Here is a 24,219-nt window from a genome sequence, read left to right on the forward strand (position 1 = left end):
CAGTTGGTATTTGCTATTTAAAATTTCAAGTTTTAGTTAAATTAATAACTAATTTTCAAAATATAATAATTTGGGCTGGAGTGATGGCTTAGCGATTAAAGCGTTTGCCTGCAAAGCCAAAGGATCCCGGTTTGACTCTCCAGGACCCACATAAGCTATCTAGGGCATGTGCATTTGGAGTTCGTTTGCAGTGGCTGGAAGCCCTGGTGTGCCCATTCTCTCTTTCTGTCTCTCTCTCAAATAAGTAAATAAATAAATAAAATATATCAAAATATAATAATTGATTTTCAAGTTTTTATGAACATGACACTATTTTCAAACAAATATTATTGTCCTTGGGTGTTAGTTGGTGATTGGTTCCAGCGCTCGTCAAAAATACCAAAATACAGGGATGTTCAAGTCCCTGCATACATACGTGGTATAGTGCTTCCTATAATATATGTACTCCCTCTATGTACATTAAGTCCACTCTAGCTTACTTATAACACCCAACAATATATAATGCCCTGTGGGTAGTTAAAGAAAGATCACCAGTTCAAGGCCAGCCTGGGATACAGAGACTCTCAAAAAGCCAAACAACCATACAAACAAATAAGATGAGAAATACATCAGAAAATTCAGGCCTAGATATATTTTTTAAGTTTTTTTTTGTTTATTTTTATTTATTTATTTGACAGTTGCGCTGCATTATTTAGGGAATGATGTCAAGAATGTTCAATGTGGGCAGCTGTTTCCCCAGATATGTTCCATCCATGTTTGGTTAAGTCCAGGATTCAGAATCCACAAGTACGTAGAACAAGCCCGTCTTAGCACGTAACATCAAATATGTCCTTCACACATAGATAAAGTGTGGAAGTGAACGTTTTCCTCATCCTGGGAACATTCCTACCAGGACTCCTGTGAATGCATCTAGGTGTGATAGAAACTTGGCTCACATTGAGGATCGTGTGCCCATAAACCTGTGTGAGTGCCACTCGGGTCTTCTGATTGCCTCATGTCGCACACCTCGGTTCTAGTCCCTGCCTAGGTCCCCAGAGAGGGGCCTTCTGGGCTCCGGCCATGAAAGGAGCTAGAACCCCAGATCATCCAGAGCTTTTGTTAAGCTGCTCTGTTCTTCTGTGGTGAGAGATATCTGTGTCATCACAACTGAAGAGGAGGATGGAGAAAGGAAGGTGACATCGTACTTCTGGAATACTTGCCATGTGTCATGAAAGCCTGCAGTGGGCTCCGTGTTCCTTATCACAGGACTCAGCTGCTTCTCTCCGGAAGGGCATCATGTCACTCAGCCAGAGACTGGGTCTTACCTTTTTGTGACCGCCTAGACTCGAGATGCACAAAACTTGATCATTAAATGTAGAATTGAAGTCCATTTTATCTTACTGAAACGTGGTGTTAGGAGTTCTGGAAAGTCCTTGAACCCCAAACTGTGGGATTGCACTTGCATTTAGCCAAAGAATTGGGCAAATCAAACTGAGAAGGATAATTATTAAATTATTATATTTATTGAGGAAAGTACAAAACCAAAGGGAAGGAAAATGAATGCACCCATGTGGTCTTAGAGCCCATGTGGTAGGACTGGAAAAACTGTATGGAGTATAGAAAAGAAAGTATGCTTTTTCTGCATCTATCAAAATGATCATGTGGTTTTTATGTAAGCTTGTTTATGTGGTATATTACATTGACAAATTTTTGTATGTTGAACCATCCTTGTGTTCCTGGGATAAATCCCACTTGGTCAAGGTGGATAATGCTTTTGATGTGTTGTTGGATTTGGTTTGCGAGTATTTTGTTCAGGATCTTTGCATCTATGTTCATTAGGGAAATAGGCCGGTAGTTTTCTTTTCTTGTGGCATCTCTGCCTGGTTTTGGGATTAGGGTGATGCTAGCTTCATAGAAGGAGTTGGGTAGCTGTCCCTGTTCTTCAATTGTGTGGCACACTTTTAGAAAGATTGGTTTGAGTTCTTCCATGAAGGTTTGATAAAATTCGGCTGGGAATCTATCTGGTCCTGGACTCTTCTTTTTTGGGAGGTTTTTTATTACTTTTTCAATCTCTGTGAGTGTGATGGGTTCATTGAAGTGATTAATCTGCTCTGAGTTTAGCTTTGGTAGATGATGTGCGTCCAGGAATTTATCCATCTCCTCCACATTTTCCAGTTTTGTGGAGTAGAGGTTTTTGAAATAAGTCCTGATGATTCTCCCAATTTCACTTATGTCTGTTGTGATCTCTTCTTTTTCATATTGAATTTTGTAAATTTGGAGTCTCTCCTTTTTTTGCTTGATCAAATTGGCCAGAGGTTTGTCAATCTTGTTTATTTTTTCAAAGAACCAGCTTTTTGTTTTGTCAATTGCCTTAATTGTTTCCTTGGTTTCCAATTCATTAATTTCTGCTCTGATTTTAATTATTTCTTTCCTTCTGGAGCTCTTTGGGTTGGATTTTTCTTGTTTTTCCAGTGCCTTTAGGTGGATGGTTAGGCTATTGATTTGGGATCTTTCTGTCTTTTTTATGAAGGCATTGAGTGCTATGAATTTTCCCCTAAGGACTGCCTTCATTGTGTCTCATAAGTTTTGGTATGATGTGTTCTCATTGTCATTCAATTCCAGGAATTTTGCAATTTCATTTTTTATTTCGTCCACTATTCATTTATTGTTTAAGAGTGTGCTGTTCAGTTTCCAGTTGCCGTTGGGAATCTTGGTGGGTTTTTTGTTATTGATTTCTAGCAATATAGCATTGTGATCTGATATCATGCAGGGAATTATGTCGATTTTCCTAAATATGTGGAGGCAGTCTTTGTGACCCAGTATATGGTCTATTTTAGAGAATGTTCCATGGGCTGCTGAGTATACATATGATAATTTTTATTTTTTTTAAATGCCTTCTTTTTTAAAAAATTATTTTTATTTATTTATTTGAAAGTGACAGAGAGATAAAGAGGCAGATAGAGACAGAGAGAACGGGTGCACCAGGGCCTCCAGCCACTGCAAGCGAACTCCAGATGCATGCACCCCCTTGTGCATCTGGCTAACGTGGGTCCTGGGGAATCGAGCCTCGAACCGGGATTCTTAGGCTTCACAGGCAAGCGCTTGACCACTAAGCCATCTCTCCAGCCCACATATGATAATTTTTAAATACTAGCTTTAATTAAGGCTTTCACCACAGCTCAGTGGTTAAAAACACTTGCTATACAAGCCCAGTGACAGCAGCTCTGATCCCTAAACCCCATGTAAAGTCAGATGTGAGTAGTATACACAGCCTTAATCCTAATCTCTCCTACATCAGTGGGAGTCATTCAGGAGAATTCCAAAGCTAGGCTGTCACTTACCATGCAGCAGCGAATAGCAAGAAAGATCTAGTCTCAAGCAAGGGAGAAAGCAAGGATCACTTCCTCTGACCTCCATACACAAGCTATGTCATGTGAGCACCCATCCATCTTCAGGCACACACATACAAACACAAGATAATAATAGCTTTATTTGTGGCTGGAGAAGATTGCTTAATGGTTAAGGCATTTGTCTGCCAAGTCAAAGGACCCCAGTTCAATTCCCCAGGACTCACATAAGCCAGATGCATAAGGTGGCACATGTGTCTGGAGTTTGTTTGCAGAGGCTGGAGGCCCTGGCACACCTATTCTCTCTCTCTCAACCTCTTTTTCTCTCAAATAAATAAATAAAATATATATATTTTAAAAAATTATTAAAATATATATTTTAAAAATAATAGCTTTATTGAAATGTAATTCATATACCATATTATTTTTCATTTAAAATATTATATAATTCCATATTTTCAATATAGTAATAGAGTTGTATAATGATCAGTCCCTAATGTATGAAATGTTTTCACCCCACAAAGAAACTCCCAACACATTAGCAGTCACCCTCACCGGCACCCTAAAATCCTCCAGCCCCTGGAAAACAGTAAACTGTAATCTCCTTTCCATCTCTATTGATTGATTCCATTCTGTATATTTCATAGGAATTAAATCACGTAATAGGTGGCCTTTTAAAAAAGAATGGCTGATTTATTCCATTTGGTATTTGATATCATGATTGCACCAATCCAAGAAATATGTACTCTTAGAGAATTTTTGCCTGTGTGTGAGAACTTTCTGTATCTGTTACTCACAAATGAACGACATAAGAGTTCAAAACCAGCCTGGGTAACTTAGTGAGACCTTGTTTCAAAATAAGAAAGAAGCTAAAAGAGCACTCGGGACATAGGGCAGTGGCAGAGTTCTTGCCCAGAATGCAGGAGGTCCCATGTTCAAGCTCCAGTAAGTACCACAAGAGCTGCATAAAGCAACTTCCTTAGATACCTAGTTGGGTCTATGTAGAAACCAGACAACTCCTGGGTAGGGCTGGATTTGGGGTGTGATTATTGGGTGAATTTTTGGAACAAAGTTCATTGAAACTTAACATCAAAGGATTTGTCTCTGTTTGTAGTAACTGATTGTGTTCCACTCAAGACCACACACTCCACTCCTGATCTCCTTCACGAGCTTGCTATCTGTACGTAGGCAGCAGGTAAATGAGTGCTAAGGATGCGTGGTGCAAGTTCATCACCATGATCACAAGAGCAGTTTCACCAGAGACCCTTGACTAGACTCAGTAAGCAAGCGACGGGATGAGAAGGGTTAGGGCAGAGGGCCATGGAGGACTCTCAGAACTGAATTGCTTTTCTTCTTCTGGAGTTTATTGTGGAGCCAATACACGAAGAAGAGTTTGAAAATGATCGTTGGCTTGTCATTGCTTTTGTGATCCATACTAAAACAGTGCTCTCCACTGTAGGAGAAATCTCCCTGGAGACAGAGCCAAGGCTCTGGATATTATGATTCCCATGGTGCAAAGCGAAGGGCAGGTCGCTTCAGATATGTACTGCCTCGTGGGCCGAATCTACAAGGACATGTTTTTGGACTCGAATTTCACCGACATTGAAAGTAGAGACCATGGAGCTTCTTGGTAAGTACACAGGATAAAATTAAGTTACTTACTTGGCAATGACATGTAAAATTGTGTGCAAATGACACTATTAAGGTATTTTCTCCATTAGATTGTATATGATGAACTAAATCTTAGATTTTACAACTTCAGTAAGTAAGTTAATGAAATTCACTTAACCTGTCAGAGAAAGTTGTCATAAATTGCATGACAAAATAAGTTAGAATTATAATTTTTTTAAAGATTTGAAATACATAATATGAAAAACAAAAGATAATTTTGTGAAAGATATTAGAAAGACTTTAAAAGAGACCTGAAGGAGTAGAAAAATATATCAAGTGTAAGGATAAGAAGGCTGAATATCATAGCTTAGCAGTTAAAGGTGCTTGCTTGCAAAGTCTGACAGCTCAGGTTAGATTCCCCAATAGCCATGTAAAGCCAGATGCACAAAGTGGTTCATACATCAGGAGTTTGTTTCAATGGCAGGAGGCTCTGGTGCGTTTATTCTCCCTCTCTCTCTCTCTCTCTCTCTCTCTCTCTCTCTCTCTCTCAGAAATAAAAAAAAAATTTAAAGAAGAAGGCTTGATACCTTCAAGATTTTAATTGTCTCTAGTGGGGATTTTGCTTTTTATTTTGGTTTTTCGAGGGTCTTGCTCTAGCCTAGGCTGACCTGAAATTCACTGTGTCATCTCAGGGTGGTCTTGAACTCATGGTGATCCTCCTACTTCTGCCTCCCTGAGTGCTGGGATTAAAGACCATGGTTTTTTATGGAACTTGTTTATTTGGCAGAATAAAGGACTAAAGCTAGGTGAAGCAATTTTGGAGAATAGGTAGAGGGACGTTGTCTACAAGATAACAAAACTGGCCATGAAGCTTTAGTAATTTCAATATTGTAGTATGGCTGTAGGTATTGAAAAAAAAACATTGAAATAGCCAGGCATGATGGTTTATGCCTTTAATCCCAGCACTTGGGAGGCAGAGGTAGGAGGATTGCCATGAATTTGAGGCCATTGTGAGGCTACATAGTGAATTTGAGGTTAGCCTGGGCTAGACCAAGACCCTACCTCAAAATAACAACAAAAAGAGCCAGGCATGGTGGTGCACGCCTTTAATCCCAGCATTCGGGAGGCAGAGGTAGGAGGATCATCATGAGTTTGAGGCCACCCTGAGACTACATAGTGAATTCCAGGTCAGCCTGAGCTAGAGTGAGACCCTACCTCGGAAAACCAAAAAAAAAAAAAAAAAAAGGAAAGGAAACATTGGAATAGACCAAGATGCATATCTGAGACTAGATTTGACAGGGTTGGCTAAGCTTCATGAGCCAGAAGGGAAAGATGGATTGATTCTTCAGCAGTGGTACTGGGAAAATATAGTTATCTCCTTGGAAAAATAAAATAAAATGGGGTTTTTATTTTACTTTGTTTATTTTTTGTGATACTTGGAATCAAACTCAAGGTCTTGTTCATGCTAGGCAACTACCCTACCCGTGAGCTATAGCCCCAGTACCAGATTTTTGTTTTAAGCCCTCCACAAAAATTTAATTCTAAGTGAATGAAAGACCAAAAGATTTTTTTAAATACTTTATGAAAAAGAAAACTTTTAGAATAAAACTGGACTTGGGGTTGGGAATGGATTTTTAAATAGGGCATAAGAATACCAAGAATAGGGATGGAGAGATGGCTTAGCAATTAAGGTGCTTGCCTTCAAAGCCTAAGGACCCAAGTTTGATTCTCCAGGTCCCACGTTAGCCAGATACACAAGGTGTCACATGTGTCTGGAGTTTGTTTGCAGTGGCTAGAGGCCTGGTGCACCCATTCTCTCTCTCTCTCTCAATCTATCTCCCCCCCCTCCATCTCTAATAAATAAGTAAAGATTTGATTTCTTTAAAAATATATGAAGAATAAAAATGTGAAAGCAAAGACTCGGGAACATGTGCTGTGTTCAAATGTGCTTCAGCTCCTGAAGGTCCTGGCTTTAGGAAGGGCAGAGTGGGTTCCACCACACTGCTCTTCCTGCCAATGACAGGTATGACATCAGAAAAACATTTGTAAAAAACTGGAAAGCAATGAAGAGTGACTGCAAGCAGTTCAAACATAGAGAGGTTTTGAATCTTGGATGGGAGTTAGCAATGAGGGGTAAAAACCCACATTTTAGTGACATTTCCCCTGGAGCCTTTTCTGAACTCTGAGCATAGGGCCCGTGCAACTCTGGCTAGAGGAATCAAGGTGAGACCACCAGAGTGACCAGAAGTAACCCCGATGAGGAACATGCCCCTGAGGAAGGAGATCCAAAACCTGCAGGCAATCTCCCCTGTGGTTCCTGGCCAACCCCTGGGCTGCGAATGTACTCTGTGACCCCAGAACGTCCTCAGGGGAAACACGCAGCTGGATGGTTCTGGAGCTGCGCAGTGTTTGCAGCAGCTGCCCTCTGCAGCCGAGACTTGAGTTTGGAGTTCGAACCTCATCAACTTAGAAGATCTTGAGCTTCCCATCGAAACGCTAAAAGGGCCAACGCTTAGGGAAAAAAAAGCTATATCCCAGAATGGAGTATAAACTTAAGAACAGACCCATAGGGCCTGGGGTGAAAGCTGAGTGGTTAAAAGCGCTTGTTGCTTTGGGCTGGAGAGACTGCTTAGCAGTTAAGGCGCATGCCTGCGAAGCCTAAGGACCCAGGATTGATTGTCCAGGTCCCACATAATCCAGATGCACATGGTGGCACATGCATCTGGAGTTCACTTGCAGTGGCTAGAGGCCCTTGTGTGCCCATTCTCCCTCCCTCCCTCCCCCCCCCCCTCTTTCTCTCTCTGCCTCTAATAAATAAAAATAAAATCCCAGACCCATGGACTGGGCGTGGTGGCACATGTCTGGTTCCCCATGCCCTGGTGCAGGAGTGCAGGCCAGTCTCCACTATACAGCAAGTATGAGGCCTCCCTGGGCTACATACATGAGACCCTGTCTCAATAAACAAAAAACAACAAAGAGGGAGGGAGGGAAGACAGGAGAGAGGAAGGGAGGAAAAGGGTACACCCATGGTCAACACGGACTTTGGAATTATTGGACAAGTTCATAAAAATAACAGTGATAAGTGGGTTAGATCATCTACTTGAAAAGGTAAATACTAAGAACAAACTATGAGAAATTATAGAAGAGGAAATATGAAAATTTTAAAAAGCAATGGAGATTCGAGAACTGAACGCTACAATATCAAAGGTCAACTATCACTAAGTGGCAGAGAGGTCAGGTACAATATAAGTGGGGGAAACCTTGAAAATAGTTTATTAGAAATCAAACTGAAGCAGAGCAAAGAAAAAGGTGGAGAAAGAAATTACTAGTCTCAATGACCTGTGGAGGAACACTGTGAGCAGTCTGACACACTTTGGTTTGGAGTCCCAGAAGAGATAGGATACAGCAAGAAAAGTATTTGAAGAATTGATGACCAAAGATTATCACACTTGGCTAAGCTGACTACCATATATATGCATGCACACAGACACACATACACACAAAAAAATTTTAAATCTCAGTAAAATACTAGTAGGATAAACAAAGATCATCTACTGACACATCACAATAAAAATGCTGAAAATCAGAAAGGAAAGAGAATGTTGTGCATGCAGACTAAGAAAATATGCATTATATAATGGAGAGCGTTCATGTCTCATCAGTGATAGCCAGAAGACAACGGAATGGCATTCTTAATGTGTTGGAAGAAAAGAATAGTCAACCAAGAGCTCTGTGAAGTGATGATGGTGTCATATTCAAAAATGAGGATGAGGGGGCTGGAGAGATGGCTTAGCGGTTAAGCGCTTGCCTGTGAAGCCTAAGGACCCCGGTTCGAGGCTCGGTTTCCCAGGTCCCACGTTAGCCAGATGCACAAGGGGGCGCATGCGTCTGGAATTCGTTTGCAGAGGCTGGAGGCCCTGGCGCGCCCATTCTCTCTCTCTCCCTCTATCTGTCTTTCTCTCTGTGTCTGTCGCTCTCAAAAAAAAAAAAAAAAAAAAAAAAAAATGAGGATGAGGGCCTGTAGAGATGGCTCCATTTTTAAGATGCTTGCCTGCAAAGTCTAACGACCAGGGTTCAATTCCCCAGTACCCACACCCCTTTAAAGCCACAGGCACAAAATGACACATGGTCCTGGAGTTTGTTTGCAGTGGCTAGAGGCCCTGGCATGCCCATTCTCTCTCTCTCTCTCTCTCTCCTTACAACCTAATAAATAAATCGTTTACAAAATTACTTTAAAAAATAAGGGTGGACCAAAGAAATTCTAGATAAACAAAAGATGGCGATTATTCTGTTGACAGCAGACCTTCATGATAAGAATGTTTCAAGGGAATCTCTAGGCTAAAGGAAAGTCACAGGAAATGGATGCTTGTATCCATGGAGAGGAATGTGTGAATTCGGGGAGAGATTCCATCAACTAAGGGAAAATAGAAATGTCTGCAAGGAGCACTGCATGGAAACGGTGTTGGATTTATATTTACTATATGTGTAAATATTTCCCAAACAGCTCATTTACAGAAGAGAAATCACACATGTCCAGTCAATATATTTTTCAACTTATAAAGGCTGTTTTCTAATCTAAAACAACGATATGCCATTTGGCACTATTCAGAATAACATAATTTCATAAATCTGTCAATATCCATTTTTGGCAAGGATATTAAAGAAATGGAGTTCTATTCCCTTGTGGTTGGAGTATTCATTTCATAACCACTTAAAGATCTTGACATTATGATGGAGGTTAACTTGCTTACTCTGGACATAGCAGTTTTATATGCCCTAGGGAAAAGTTTAACAAAAATGAATCTTTTTTTACAAGTTGAACAGAAGTTGGGCGTGGTGGCACACATCTTTAACCCCAACACTCGGGAGACAGAGGTAGGAGGATCACCGTGAGTTCAAGGCCACCCTGAGACTACATAGTGAATTCCAGGTCAGCCTGGGCTAGAGTGAGACCCTACCTTGAAAAACAAAAAAAAAATAAATAAATAAAACAAAATAAAAAATCAAAATAAAAATAATTGAACAATGATTTGTTTCTTTCTCAAATAAATGAGCAGAGGCTGGTGCTCAGTGATAGTTACTGCCTGTATTGCTTGGCATGCATGAGTCCCTGGGTTCAGTGCCTAGCATTATTGCATAGAAAAAAAAAAAAACTGAACAAATGAGTCAAATAGATACAGAGTACCATTGCATTTTTAAATTTTAAAAATAGTGTGTGTGTGTGTGTGTGTGTGTGTGTGTAGTCTAGATAGCAACCTTGGGTGTCCTCCTCAGAAATGAAGCCTACTTTGTCTATTTTTTTTTTTTAATTTTGTTTTTTTCAAGGTAGGGTCTCACTGTGGCCCAGGCTGACCTGGAATTCACTATGTAGTCTCTGGGTGGTCTGGAACTCACAGCGATCCTCCTACCTCTGCCTCTCAAGTGCTGGGATTAAAATTATATACCACCATGCCTGGCTCACTTTTTTTGATACAGGGTCTCTCATTGGCCTGGAGTTACCCAATTCTGCTAGACTGCCTGGCCAGCAAGTTCCAGGGACCCTCGTCCCTCTACCTCCTAGTGTAGAGGTTACAGGTGCATGCCTCTATGCCCAGCATTCTTCATGAGTGCTGGGATTCCACTAATGTCTTCAAGTGCTATACTTGATGGCTATCTTCCCCACCCCTTAAGTATTTACAAAACATTTTATTTCTTAAGCTGAAAGTTGGCTGTGTCTGAGTGTTACTTATTTTGTTCTTTTGTACTTAATATTCCTCAATTAAAACATAGCTATTTCTATGTTTGCATCCATACTTATATATATATATATATGAAAATTAACAATTCAGGAGTTTTCTGTGATGAAGCACTCTTAAATGGTGAAATGGAAATCTTAACTTAAAATGTTACATCTGGGCTGGAGAAATGGCTTAGCAGTTAAGGCGCTTGCCTGCAAAGCCTAAGGACCCACGTTCGACTCTCCAGATCCCACATTAGCCAGACACACAAAGGTGACACAAGTGCAAGGTCACACATGCCCAGTAGGTGGCGCAAGCACCTGGAGTTTGATTGCAGTGTCTGATGTCCTGGCTTGTCAGTTCTCTCCCTCTCTCTCTCTCTCTCTCTCTCTTAGTTTAGGCAAAGACTACCCATGGAGTGATGTTGTAAGCAGGAAGGACACGTGGGAACACTGATTTCCAAGATTCTTCACAGAAAACTTTGCTTTGAATTTTTTCCAATACAGAGTGTTTTAATGTGTCTTTTTTTTCTCTCTTTCAAAATAGGAATGTAATTATGCAGCCTTTTGTTACCATGAGATTTACACATTAACAAAATTATTCATGGTAGGCAAATTAGAAATCTAGTGTTTGAGGAGCACCATGCCCACTATGAATGTTTGGATACGGTGGTGATAATAAGACGGGAAGATAATCTTAAACGGCCTCATTTTCATGGTTTGTGAGTTCAAGTGGAAACATGTTCTAGGACATTTATGGGCATTGAGCACAGGAATAAAATAGCAGTGTTTCCTCGTTGAAACCATTTAGCATACTGAGACGTTTCAAGGTTGTGTCAAGTTCACTTAAGAAGAGCTGAGATGTTTCTGGTTTTAATCTAACTTTTCTGGTTTCTTTTTCATGCCTCTCATTACCTAGGATTAACTGTCTCTTTCAAAAATAGCTTTGTGGTCAATGCCTACAGGTCAAGTCAAAGTGATCCAAATCTTCAGTATTTCATCTGAAGCTGCCTCATGGCTTTTCTGAGACTTCGCGTGTGTTTGTGTTGAGATGTATGCATGGTGAACACACGAGTAAGGTGCTCATGTGGTGGCCTGTGTACTGGGGTGTGGCCATGTGTGATCACCTGCCCTGGCTGGAAGGGAAACTTGGGTGTCCTCCTCGTTTTGGTTTCCTTTGAGTTGCTGAGACAACACATCCTATCAAAACAGCTGATGGGAGGAGAGGGTTTACTTTGGCTTAGAGACTCATGAAGAAGCTCCATTGATAGCAGGGTTTTTGAAAGGCTGGCATGAGCAGAGGCTGGACATCACCTCTGCCATAGCAGGTGGGATGCTGCAGTATGGGAGTGAACCACACACTGGCAAGGGGAAGCTGGCTTCCCCAACAACACACAGCCAGAAATTGCTACCAGCTAGGGACCTAGCATTTAGAACATGACTTTATGGGGGACACCTAATTCAAACCACCACACCCTTCTATCTCTCTTTCACCTGTTCTTATTTGCTCTAGAATCTCTTACTGATCCTGGAGCTTGACCTTTTTTTTCCATAAGACCCAGTGGTTCTCCAGTCTTTGCTGCCTATAGGACTGGGCAATGCCCGGTGTTTATCAAACTTGAGCGGTCTCTCAGGCCTCCTCAGGCCCTCAGGCATGCGCAGGAAGTGCTTTTTAACTGAACAGCCATCTCTCTAGCCCACGTTAAAAGACCTTTAATGGGAGAGTCCTTAAGAACTGATATTGTGTTATCACTTGCTGATGTATTTACTGATGTAGAGTAATGTAACTTTACAGTAGAGTACTCATCCACAACCTGCCATTATTTTGTAACGTCCACTTTTCCTAAGACACTACGACCCCATGTTCAAAATTTTTATTTTATTTATTTATCTGACAAACACACACACTAAGAGAGAGAATGGCATACCAGGGCCTCAGACACTGCAAATGAACTCCAGACGCATGCACCACCTTGTGCATCTGGCTTTACATGGGTACTGGGGAGTTGAATCCTGGTCCTTAGGCTTTGCAGACAAGCACCTTAACTGCTGAGCTATCTCTCCAGCCTGATTCCCCACATTTTTTATAAAACATATTTCATTTTATTTTTTATTTATGTATTTGAGAGAATGGGTGTGCTAGGGCCACCAGCCACTGCAAACGAACTCCAGACGCATGTATTACCTTATGCATCTGGCTTACGTGGGTCCTGGGGAATCAAACCTTGGTCCTTTGGCTTTGCAGGCAAATGCCTTAACTGCTAAACTACACCTCCAACCCCTGATATCCACATTTTAAATAGAGACTTTACGTGTGTGTGTGTGTGTGTGTAGTTCAGACGTTAATGTCATGTGTCTTCCTTCATCACCGTCCTCCTTATTTATTGAGACAGTGTCTCTCCCCTGAGCCCAGAGCTCACCAGTTTTATAAATCTAGCTTGCCAGTTTATCCTAGGAATCCCCTGTCTCTGCCATACCAAGATTACAGGTAGCTGTCATAGCATTAACATGGGTTCTGAGGGGTCCAAATGCAAGCCTTCATGTTTACATGGCAACTGCTTTACTAAGTGAGCCCTCTCCCCAGTCTTGTTTGTTGAATTGTACCTCACACAGAGGACGAGGCATGAATGAATGCAAGCTTCTGACTGAAGTGAGTAGTTCTTTAACAATTGATGGCTTCTAGAACCCTCCAGGTGATTACAGTCATTCCAGGATGAATTCAGATTAGCTACCGTGATGTTGAGGGGAAAGGAAGCCAGCCATCTTTTTCTGCATCTTTATCTTAGAACTGAGAAAAATCTACTCTTGAAAACCGAGCCGGGGCTTTCTGTCCATTTTCATGCTTCTAGCATTTCATCTCCAGCCCAGTACTACACGGATCTTAGCAAGGAAGGCGTGTTAGTTCCTTTTCTCATTGCTGGGACCAAGTGCCTGACAAGAAGCAGCTTTACAGAGTTTATTTCTGCCCACAGTCCAAAGGGATACAGTTCATCGTGGCAGGAGCAGGCAGCCAATGGTCACATTGCATCCACAGTGAGGAAGCAGAGGGCGAACAGGAAGCTCAGTGATTAAACCATAAGGCCCATCCCCAGTGACGTACTTCCTCCAGCAATGCTCAGCCTCCTAAAGGCTTCACCGCTTTTCTGAACAGTGCCACTATCTGGGAACCAGGTGTTCAAACATATGCACCTGTCAGGGGACATTTTACATTGAAACCAACACAGAAGACAGGATTGATCTCTTTGGGAGGGAGGGGAGATCTGTAGTGAGATCTAAATAACGAAACCCATGTTAAAGTCCTAGAATCCAGCCAACATTTAGTGTGATATCCTTTGTGTATGATATGCAAAACTATTCAGTATTTCTTGAATATTTTATTTTTATTTATGGATTTGAGAGAGAGGGACTCTAACCAGTGCAGCCGAACTCCAGATACATGTGCCACAATGTGCATCTAGCTTAAGTAGGTTTGGGGGAGTCGTACCTGGATCCTTAGGCTTCACAGGTAAGTGCCTGAACCTCTTAGCCATCTCTCCAGCCCATTCTGTATTTCTTTACATTTTTATTTATCCATGCTTGAAATGGATATTGACTACATCAGCTCCCTATTCCTGAAATATTCCTAAGCATCCTCTTTTTCTTCACCGTGGATCCAGCTAAACATTTTAGCAAATGAAGGAAAATGTATGGAATCTGCATAATCTTCCCTCGGGCCTTGTTTAAATTTCATATATGAGGGTCTCCTAGGACGAGCAGCGCTTGCAGGAAGTCACATTTGGCTCTGGAGATGTTGCACTCATTCCTAACAGGAGCTATGGAGTCATTTTCAGAACTTTGAAAGGGAGTTAGAGAGCTGTGCCTTATTAGCATAATCATGCCTGTCTGATTAAAATGTTGAAAAGGAAAAGATGCATAGATGGGAAATTAAAAGCAGCAGGTCTGTTTCCAGCATTTTCCCAAGTTATTTCCAGCGTTTTCCCATAGTAACTTGGGCAAGAACAGCCTTGCTTTGTCAACTAATCTTCTCTTACATCAATATTGGATGCTGCTATCCAAACACTAATGTGAGCCTAATAGATGTTTGCTCTTTACATTATTAATGGGGTTGGCTTTACTTGGGACGAGCGATGGAACAAACCAATGCACATGCAAACGCAGGCCAATGTCTGTTTTCCACAGTCGCCCTGTTTTCCTTGTATTGGCCTCAAGAGATCTTTTTCCATGTTATCTCCATTTCCACAAGCCTCTTTCCCCACCTCCTTCCCAGAGTTGTAGCTTACCATCAGTCCTCTGACATCGTTTCTGACTAGTCCTTTATGAGTCTACCAGATGAGTTACCAGAATTTGGATGATTTCCATTACTCACATACAAAGCCTGAAGGGTAACTCAGTATGATTCCAGCTTGCTGATGTCCGTTTGTGTCCAGGTATAGAATGTTCCTAAGGGGGCAGCATTTCCAGAATGGCCTGGAAACTTGAGTAGAATGCATAACACGCCCACAGTTGTGTTATAAACAAACACCTTAGGGAAGGCCTCGTGCTTTGTTCTAGATTTAATGACATATTCAGCAAATGATAGCTTGTGTGGAGATCTGTTATGGCATGGACAAGTCAACGAATAATATTCAATATGTCTCTGAGTAACATGAACTGGGTGCCTCAGGAGAACAAGGGAGGCTTACTTTATGAGTATCAAGAGGCACAAATGAAAAAAAACATGTTTGCTTCACATTGAGAGAATGTGGGAGAATGGAAGAGTGTCGTTCAGGATTTGTTTCCATATTGGGCTGGTCATCAGAATGGGAGAGTTTTCAATTGTTTGGAATTCTTTCTCCATGAAGATTCTGCTCTTGTGAGTCCATTTTATGAAACAGAATGGCCATATTTGATGAATAGGACTGCGCTCTAGTCACTGGTGGATTTTCCCCATATTTTGCTATCACTCCCTCTCTTTTTTCTATAGCTAAAGATTTTGTATAAACCTCTATTCCTGACCCTTCCTCTCCTTCACAGAAATATCCCAACTGTGTTTCTATATATCTTCCCATCCCTTTTACACTATGAGTTTATATCTTCTTCTTTTTTATCTGTTTTTTTTTTTTTTTTTAGTTTTGGTTTTTCAAGGCAAGGTCTCACTCTATCTCAGGCTGACCTGGAATTCACTATGTAGTCTGAGTGGCCTCAAACTCATGGCGATCCTCCTACGTCTGCCTCCCGAGTGCTGGGATTAAAGCCACGTGCCAACACACCCAGCGACATCTTCATTTAAAAACTGAAGCAGTTATTAGAAGAATAAATGCAGATTGTCCATAAACACAGAAAAACTATTCAGCTACAAGAATAATGAAATAAGCGCAAGTTAAAAATCTGGATTTTCCTCAAATATTTATTTATATGCAAGCAGAGAGAGAGAAGAGAGACAGACAGAATAGGCATGCCAGAGCCTCAAGCCACTGCAAAAGAATTCCAGATGCATGGGTCACTTTGTGCATCTGGCTTTACAGGAGTGCTGGGGGATCAAACCTGGGTCATTAGGCTTTGCAGACAAGCATCTTAACCACTGAGCAGTCTCTTTAGCCCCAAATCCTGAACTTTTGATTGTTGTCATCAGTTGGCAAGGGTGAAAAGAGCTGAGAACATTGTGACATGGGTACAAGGTAAAAGTAACCCCTGTACTGATCTTGAGAATGTACATCGCCAAGATCTTTCTGGAAAACAATCTGGCATTATGTATCCAGAGCTTTGAAATAGTTCTTTGATCTACTTATGCCATTTGGAATCTATCCCAAATAAATAACAGATATGGAAACAAAGATGCATTTACAGTGACATTCAATACACTGAGGTTTATGTGAAATGACAATAAAAGGAATTCTAAATGTCTAACAAAAGGAAAATTTGAGACACATGATAAGATCTCCATTGGATGGAATATCAGTTATTCAAATTTGCAGGATTTTTTTTTTTCCTCGTGTGTTTTTTGTTTTGATGGTAGTGGTAAAAAACATACTTTCAAAGAATTAACCATCTTAACTAACCAGTTTTAAGAATGTAGTTCACGAAGATCAAGTGCATTCATACTGTTGGAAAATGATCACCGCCATCCATGCACAATACTCTTCCTCTGAAACTACTGAACTTCAACTGAAACACTAGGAGCTGGAGAGATGGTTCAGCCGTTAAGGTGCTTGCCTGCAAAGCCAAACAACTTGAGTTCGATTCCTCAGTACCCACATGAAAGCCAGATGCATAAACTGGCATATGCATCTGGCGTCCATTTGCAGTGGCTGGAGGTCCTGGCATGCTCATTCTTTCTCTCTCTCTCTCTCTGCTTGCAAATAAATAAGTAAAGATATATTTTTGAAACCTGAGGGTTGGAGAGATGGCTTAGTGGTTAAGGCATTTGCCTGCAAAGCCTAAGGACCCAGATTTGATTCTCCAGATCCCACATAAGTCAGATGCACAAGGTGGCACATGCGCCTGGAGTTTGTTTCCAGTGGCTAAAGGCCCTGGTACACACATCTCTCTCCCCCCTTCAGTCTGTAATAAATAAATAAAAACTAAAGACAAAAACCCTGAAACTCCATACCCACAAAATAACATCTATTTTTCCTTCCCTCAGCCCCTGGGAAATATCATTGTACTATCTCTTTCTATGAACTTGCCTACTGGAGATACCTCACCTAGATGGAATTGGATTTATGATTGTGTTAACTGACTTCACCAACAGACTTTCCAGGTGTATATGTGTGGTAGCATGTGTCAGCCTCTCTTTTCTTTTTAAGATCAAATAATATTTCATCATACGCACACACCACACTTTGTTTATCTACTACTCCATTAACAGACATGTGGATGGCTCTTCTTTTTCAGACATTGTCAGTGATACTACTGTAATCATTGGTGTACAAGTATCTCTTTTTAGGCTCTGCTTCAAATTGTTTTGAGTGCACACAGAAGAAAATTGAGGCTTTGAAAAAATCTTTCTGGTGATAGGTATTAGCACAGATCACATTTAAAATTGGATTGTTAAAATGGATGTTAAAATTCTTTTCAGGAAAATATGTGCATAGGCATAGGAGTGGAAGAGTTTGGAGACCTTTCATTCTTGTTTTTTTATTATAAATATACCAATATGTGGGTAGAATTACCCCCTCCCCCCCACACACACATCTCCAGATCACAACAGTGTGATTTGACCTCACTTTCTCTTCCCCTTTGAGTAATTTCACAGGTGGTGCTTTCATAATTCTCCCTAGAGACACATGAAAACATTATGAAATTCTAATTTAATTTCTTGTGTCTCACCAGAAAAATCACAGCTATTACATCATAAATGAGGAAAGTGAGAGATACATAGGATTGAGTTCAGTTTTTCCCAGTAAGGAAGTAGGTCCTCTTTAGCTAGAAATAGTCCACTCAAGAATGCTGTTTGGGGGCTGGAGAGATGGCTTAGTGGTTAAGCACTTGCCTGTGAAGCCTAAGGACCCCGGTTCAAGGCTCAACTCCCCAGGACCCACGTTAGCCAGATGCACAAGGGGGCGCACATATCTGGAGTTCATTTGCAGTGGCTGGAGGCCCTGGCGTGCCCAGTCTCTCTCTATATATATATGCTTCTTTCTCTGTCTGTCACTCTCAAATAAATAAGTAATTTTTTTAAAAAAGAATAAGAATGCTGCTTTTATGTTTTCTTTTATTGGACATGTAAGTGAAGATATAAAAAGTGAACAAAGTATTATGAAAACATCACTCACTTTACAGTCAAGGTCTTATGACTTTTAAAGCTAGTTCATAATTGTGATGAATGGTATTAATAATAAGTTCTTGTACACTTTGAAAGCTTGAATGAGAACTAAGTCATATTAAATGTAATGACAATATAATTACATTTAAATGGTAGAAGCATTACTTTTCAAATCTAATAGTGAATTGAACAATACCACTTATCGCTCCCATTCAACAACTATTTAATACTAATATAGGATATCAACAGAAATGAAACTAAGGTCATTCTGTTACTCAAATATAGGTGTTCTGCTCCTAAGATTTGTTGCCTTGCCTAATTTAACATCACTCTTGTTAACAATTTTATTTCTCTGTGTGTGTGTGTGTATATATATATATATATATATATATATATATATATATGCATATAACATGTTTATATATTAATTATTATGTGAAAGCTTCTTACATAAACCCTTAAATGTTCCTTAAGTTCACTCATCCTCTGGCTATGGTTAAATTGTAAAGTTATTAACAACACAGAACACTTTGGTAGATCTATTTTAGGGACTACTTCAGCAGTACCATAGCAATTCTTTCTTAAATAGCCCTTCACCTAATGAAACTGATTAATTATATTTTTGTGCAAAAAAATCCATTCTTTCCTAGAATATATCAATACAATCTCTCTCTCATTCTCTTTCTCCCTCTCTCTCTTATCTTTTTGAGGTAGGGTCTCACTCTAGCCCAGGCTGACCTGGAATTCATTATGAAGTCTCAGGCTGGCCTAGAACTCACAGCAGTCCTCCTATCTTAGCCTCCTGAACGTTGGGATTAAAGGTGTGTGCCACCAGGCCCAGCCAGGACAAACTTTATCCTCAGTCTAAAAACAGTTTTCCCTACTTTTATTCTTTATTTTAAATTTTCTTATTGCCCTCGCCTCTCTTTTACTACACACAACAAAATGAAGCATTATGGAAAAGAACTAAGATAATTTTCAGACCCACAGCAAGGCTAGACGATGATGCAGAAAAGGACTCAGGCTTTGGAATCCAGAAGAACAGGGTTCCGTTCCTGCTTGGCCACCTCTGGACTGAATGACTTAAGATTTCTGTGCTACAGTTTCCTTACTGGTGAGGAATTCCCCTGGTGGTAAGGAGTCATCAGAGGTGGAAACGTCATACCGCAAGGGTCTAATGCAGTGGTATCTCCTAGTAAGTACTCAGCAATCATGGGCTTTTCCTCTTAGTATTTTTCTTAGTGTTTAGGTGTTCACCAAGGGTTTCTGTGAAATAGCATATCACCTATAGTACTGTGTTATTATTAGAAACATTCTCTGTGTTTGTAGAAAGATTACAGATTCCTATCCCAGGACCCAAGACTTGGCTCCATGTCCCTTTTACTTTTCAAATTTTTGCTTTTTGCATGTGTGTGTGTGTACCCACCCAGGTCTCTTCCTGCTACAAAAGAATGCTCATCCAGCTTTATGTGAATGACTGGGGAATTGAACCCAGGCTGGCAGTTTTTGCAAGCAAGTGCCTTGAAACACTTAGGCATCTTCCCAGCCCCTTAGCTACATGTCATGACGGATGCACATTCTAAGGATGAGCTTCAAGGCTAATATTATGTTTGTGCTAAGTATCTTTCTCATGGCCATTCCAAGGGTTCCTTTAGGCTGGGTCCCAGAGAGCAGGCAGTGTGGGGCAGAACCGAGCCTTCTGCATCCATGACACACAAACAAGGATAAGTGTGAACCGGGATTGTCAAGTGGTTTGGTCCTGTGGCACGCAGTCTAAAATGACATAGCTTTAGTTTAGTTCAGATGAATAGTTTCATTATTTGAAATTCTACACGTACTTTTACCAAGTTTGAATCTTTAAGAAAAATTATAAAACACGTAGAAAATTAGCACCAAGGAGCATTCAAAAGTGGCAATAATTACAATCTACTTGCTTACTGTACCTGAGCTTTCAAACCAGTAAGCTTTTGAATAAAGTAAAAAAAAAAAAATCATATACTACTTCTTCAGAGGAAAGTAAGCTCTCCCTAGCCATGACTCTGTTTCTCATGAAAAATATCCTATAAGGAGATTGAACCCTATCTCAAAATATATATATATATATATCCTATAGCCGAGCATGGTGTTGCACGCCTTTAATCCCAGCATTCGGGAGGCAGAGGTAGAAGGATCACCATGAGTTCCAGGCTACCCTGAGACTACATAGTTAATTCCAGGTCAGCCTGGGCCAGAGTGAAACACTACCTCAAAAAACCAATATATATATCCTGTAGGAAAAATGCTTTATAAATAACATCCTTAATATTTTTATTAGATAATGAATTCCAGTAACATTCAAATGTGGCACAGTGATATGCAAATCACTAATTCAGTACTGTGTAAGGATCAAGGGTTTATCACGATCAGGACTGAGGTTGCTTAAGGAAGGAAGCAGGCAATTTGTACAGTGTACAAAGAGAGAGAATGGGCGCACCAGGGCCTTCAGCCACTGCAAATGAACTCCAGACTCATGCGCCACCTTGTGCATCTGGCTTACCTACGTAGGTCCTGGGCAATTGAACCTGAGTCCTTTGGCTTTGCAGGCAAATACCTTAACCGCTAGGCCATCTCTCCAGCCCAAATTACACTCTTTCCCCAGCTCCCGGCCTTATTTTGTCTGAATTGACTATGACGTCATCGTCTATTAGCTCCTCAGTAATACTATAAGTATCATTTAGGAGCTCCCTAAGGTTACCATCTGTACCCTTCAACTAGGAAAACTACCTTAAATCTTTATCATTTTCTTAATAAGGAAACATAGGTTAATCAATAGATTTTTAAATGCCATAATTAATGTTTTGTATCTAGTCACATAGTTACCTGTTTTGATGATTTTTGTTTTTGTAATTTAGTCCTTCCCACTAGAATTACTTTCCTTTAGTCTGAAAATATATTTTTTGTACTATGGCTCACTGGCAACTAATTCTTCCAGCTTCTACTTGTCCAAAAGCATCTATGTTATACCTTTCCGCCCATTCATTACTCAGAAGATATCATTACATTTCTTTCTTTCTTTTCTTTTCTTTTCTTTTTTTTTTGGTTTTTTGAGGTAGGGTTTCACTCTAGCTCAGGCTGACCTGGAATTCACTATGGAGTCTCAGGGTGGCCTCAAACTCATGGCATGTCTCCTACCTCTGCCTCCCGAGTGCTGGGATTAAAGGCATGTGCCATCACACCAGGCTTCATTACATTTCTTCATATCCATTGTTTCTCTTACAAAACAACCTGTTAGTTTATTGCTCTTTTGAAGGTAATATATCTTTTTCCCTCTCTGGCAATTTTTTATTGGACTTTCTTTCCTTTTCCCTTCCTTTCAGTCTATTTTATTTTCTCATCCTCCCTTCCACTCTCCTCTCCTTCTTGTATGTTCAGTGCCGTGATTGAACTCCGGGGCAATGTCACATGAGACGAAGGTTCTGGCTTCTGAGCTATGCCCCAAGCCCTCTCTGGCTAAAGTTAAGTTCGTGCTCTAGGGATGTGTCATGGTGCTTCTGTGTTTCTGGGTACCAGGCCTCTGGGGCACATTCTGGTTAGGTGGGAGCCAAGAGTGCCCATGTGGAGGGTCATACCCCCAGGGACCAAAGCGGCCTGCACACCTGAGTGACGCATAGGACAGTGGCAGCAAGCTGAGCTTGAGATGAGGTGGCTCCCTTCTTCCTCATTCCACAGGGAAGTGTCACCACCAGACATCCTGACGGACCACGCATTGGAATTTCATTGTCAGCAAGATGAGTCCCTGTGCTTGGGAGGAGGAGGAGGAAGAGGAGAAGGAATAGGAAGTCTAGGATTGACTTGGCATAAGTGAGACACTAAAAAGCTAAAAATAAATAACCTTAATTATTAATTGATGGATTAATAAAATGGCTGTAGCAGTTACCTTCTTGATGCTGAGACCAAACACCTGACCAAAAGCAGTTAAGGAAGGAAGGAAGGAAGGAAGGAAGGAAGGAAGGAAGGAAGGAAGGAAGGAAGGAAGGAAGGAAGGAAGGAAGGAAGGAAGGGGTTTATTACCAGCTTACAACTCCAGGGGAAGATTCATCGTGGCAGGAAAAGCATGGCAGAGCAAACAGCTTGGAGTCACATCTCCACAGCAGCAGGAAGGCGGTAGAGAGAGAGCTCAAGGTGGTAAAGAGGGTTGGGCGATAAGACTCCAAGGCCGGCCCCTAGCAACACATCTCCTCCAGCAGGGCTCCTCCTCCCAAAGACCCACCAGCCGAGGGTGTGGAATATTTTACATTCAAACTACTATAAGTGCTGAGACTGTAACTCAGTAGTAGAGATCTGTTAGGCCTGAATGAAGCCCCAGGTAACTTCCCAGTACCAAATATAAATAAATAAATAAATAAATAAATAAATAAATAAATAAATAAATAAATAAATTTAAAGAATATTGTTTTCTTAAGCCTGGCAAGATAATGGATATTCTTGGATAGGATGTGGCCACAGGGACACTGAGGCCACAAGTTTGAGACCAGCTGGGTAGCACAGCAAGATTGACTAAATTAAATAAATAGATACATAGTTTTGGTTTTAGCATTTATACTTTTATCCTGCTTGAGTTTTGCTAAACTTCCCGGAACTGTGGGTTGATGTTTTCATCAGTTTTGGAATATTCTATCCATATCTAAAAATATTTCTTGGGCTACACATTTTTCTTCTTCTGGGTATATAAGAATGTTAGTCCATGTAACTAGGTTCCATATGTTTCCTATGCTCTGTGTCAGGTTTAAATTTTTGTCTTTCTGGGTTTGTTTTTTTCTTTCAGTTTCAGTACCTTTTCTTGACATATTTTTTTCAGCTTATCAAATCTGTCTTCTGCTCTGTTTACTATGCTTTTGAGGCCTTCCAGTGGAATTTTATTTGCAAGTATTATGTATTTTAGTTCTTGCTTACTTGATATTTTACTCCAATTCTGTTAGTTGTTGATCTTTGCATTCATTTACTACATACATAGTGATGTTAAAGTCCTTATTTATACCATGGACATTATCTGTGTGGGTCTGGATTTTTGTTGCTGTTGTGTTTTTGTTGTTGGAGGACGAGTGGTTTTGGTTAGACTAGCTGGTCAGTGAGCCTCAGCGAGTCTCTGGTCTCCTCCCCTCAGGACTGGGATTAGAGGCATGCACTGCCATGTCTAGCACTTTGTGTGGGAGCTGGGAAATAGAAATGAGGATGAGTCAGGCCCTTTCAATCCCTCACGCTTGCATAGCAAGTGCTCTGAACTGCAGAACCATCTCCCCAGCCCCTGCCTTTGGCTTCAGAGCGAGACTTGATTTCCCTCACTGCTGGGGGAGGTTTCCTGCCTTTTGGAGTCTGGGACTTAGCTCTCCATTCTTGTGCATTGCTTAACCCCAAAACTTGGTAAATTTTATGAGTAAGTATGAGGTTTTCACATATCTGTCCCAGGTTCCTTTGCAGTTAGATTATAACCTGGTGTAACGTCACTCAAGCATTGCCAGCTAGCAGGAGATGCCCTCTGCCAGCCCAGCCCTCCCCAACCTCATCCTTCTGAGGTCCCAATCCACCTTTCAGTACATCTCCTGTGGTGAGGACTGGAGATACATAGAGACTCCTGGTTTCCAACACATGCAATCATCAAGAAACATACAGTTTGGGGATGGAGAAATTGCTCAGTGGTTAAGGCAATTGCCTACAAAGCCTAATGACCTGGGTTTGATTCCTCAGTATCCATGTAAAACCAGTTGCACAAAGTGACGCATGCATCTGGAGTTAGTTTGCAGTGGCTAGAGGCCCTGGTGTGCCCATTCATATTCTTCCTCTGT

At 40.9% G+C, this 24,219-nt stretch overlaps 1 protein-coding gene across 1 annotated transcript in view; it reads left to right on the forward strand.

Annotated features, from left to right (window-relative positions):
• The window catches only part of Map3k5 (mitogen-activated protein kinase kinase kinase 5), a 280,474-nt gene that overhangs the window by 125,136 nt on the left and 131,119 nt on the right, over nt 1–24,219 (forward strand). The window contains exon 7 of the mRNA XM_045158755.1: nt 4,786–4,956. Within this exon, the coding sequence (XP_045014690.1) occupies nt 4,786–4,956 (171 nt within the window). The remainder of the gene's footprint in view (nt 1–4,785; nt 4,957–24,219) is intronic.

This window comes from Jaculus jaculus, chromosome 9 (genome assembly GCF_020740685.1).
Source record: "Jaculus jaculus isolate mJacJac1 chromosome 9, mJacJac1.mat.Y.cur, whole genome shotgun sequence".
Classification (NCBI taxonomy): domain Eukaryota; kingdom Metazoa; phylum Chordata; class Mammalia; order Rodentia; family Dipodidae; genus Jaculus; species Jaculus jaculus.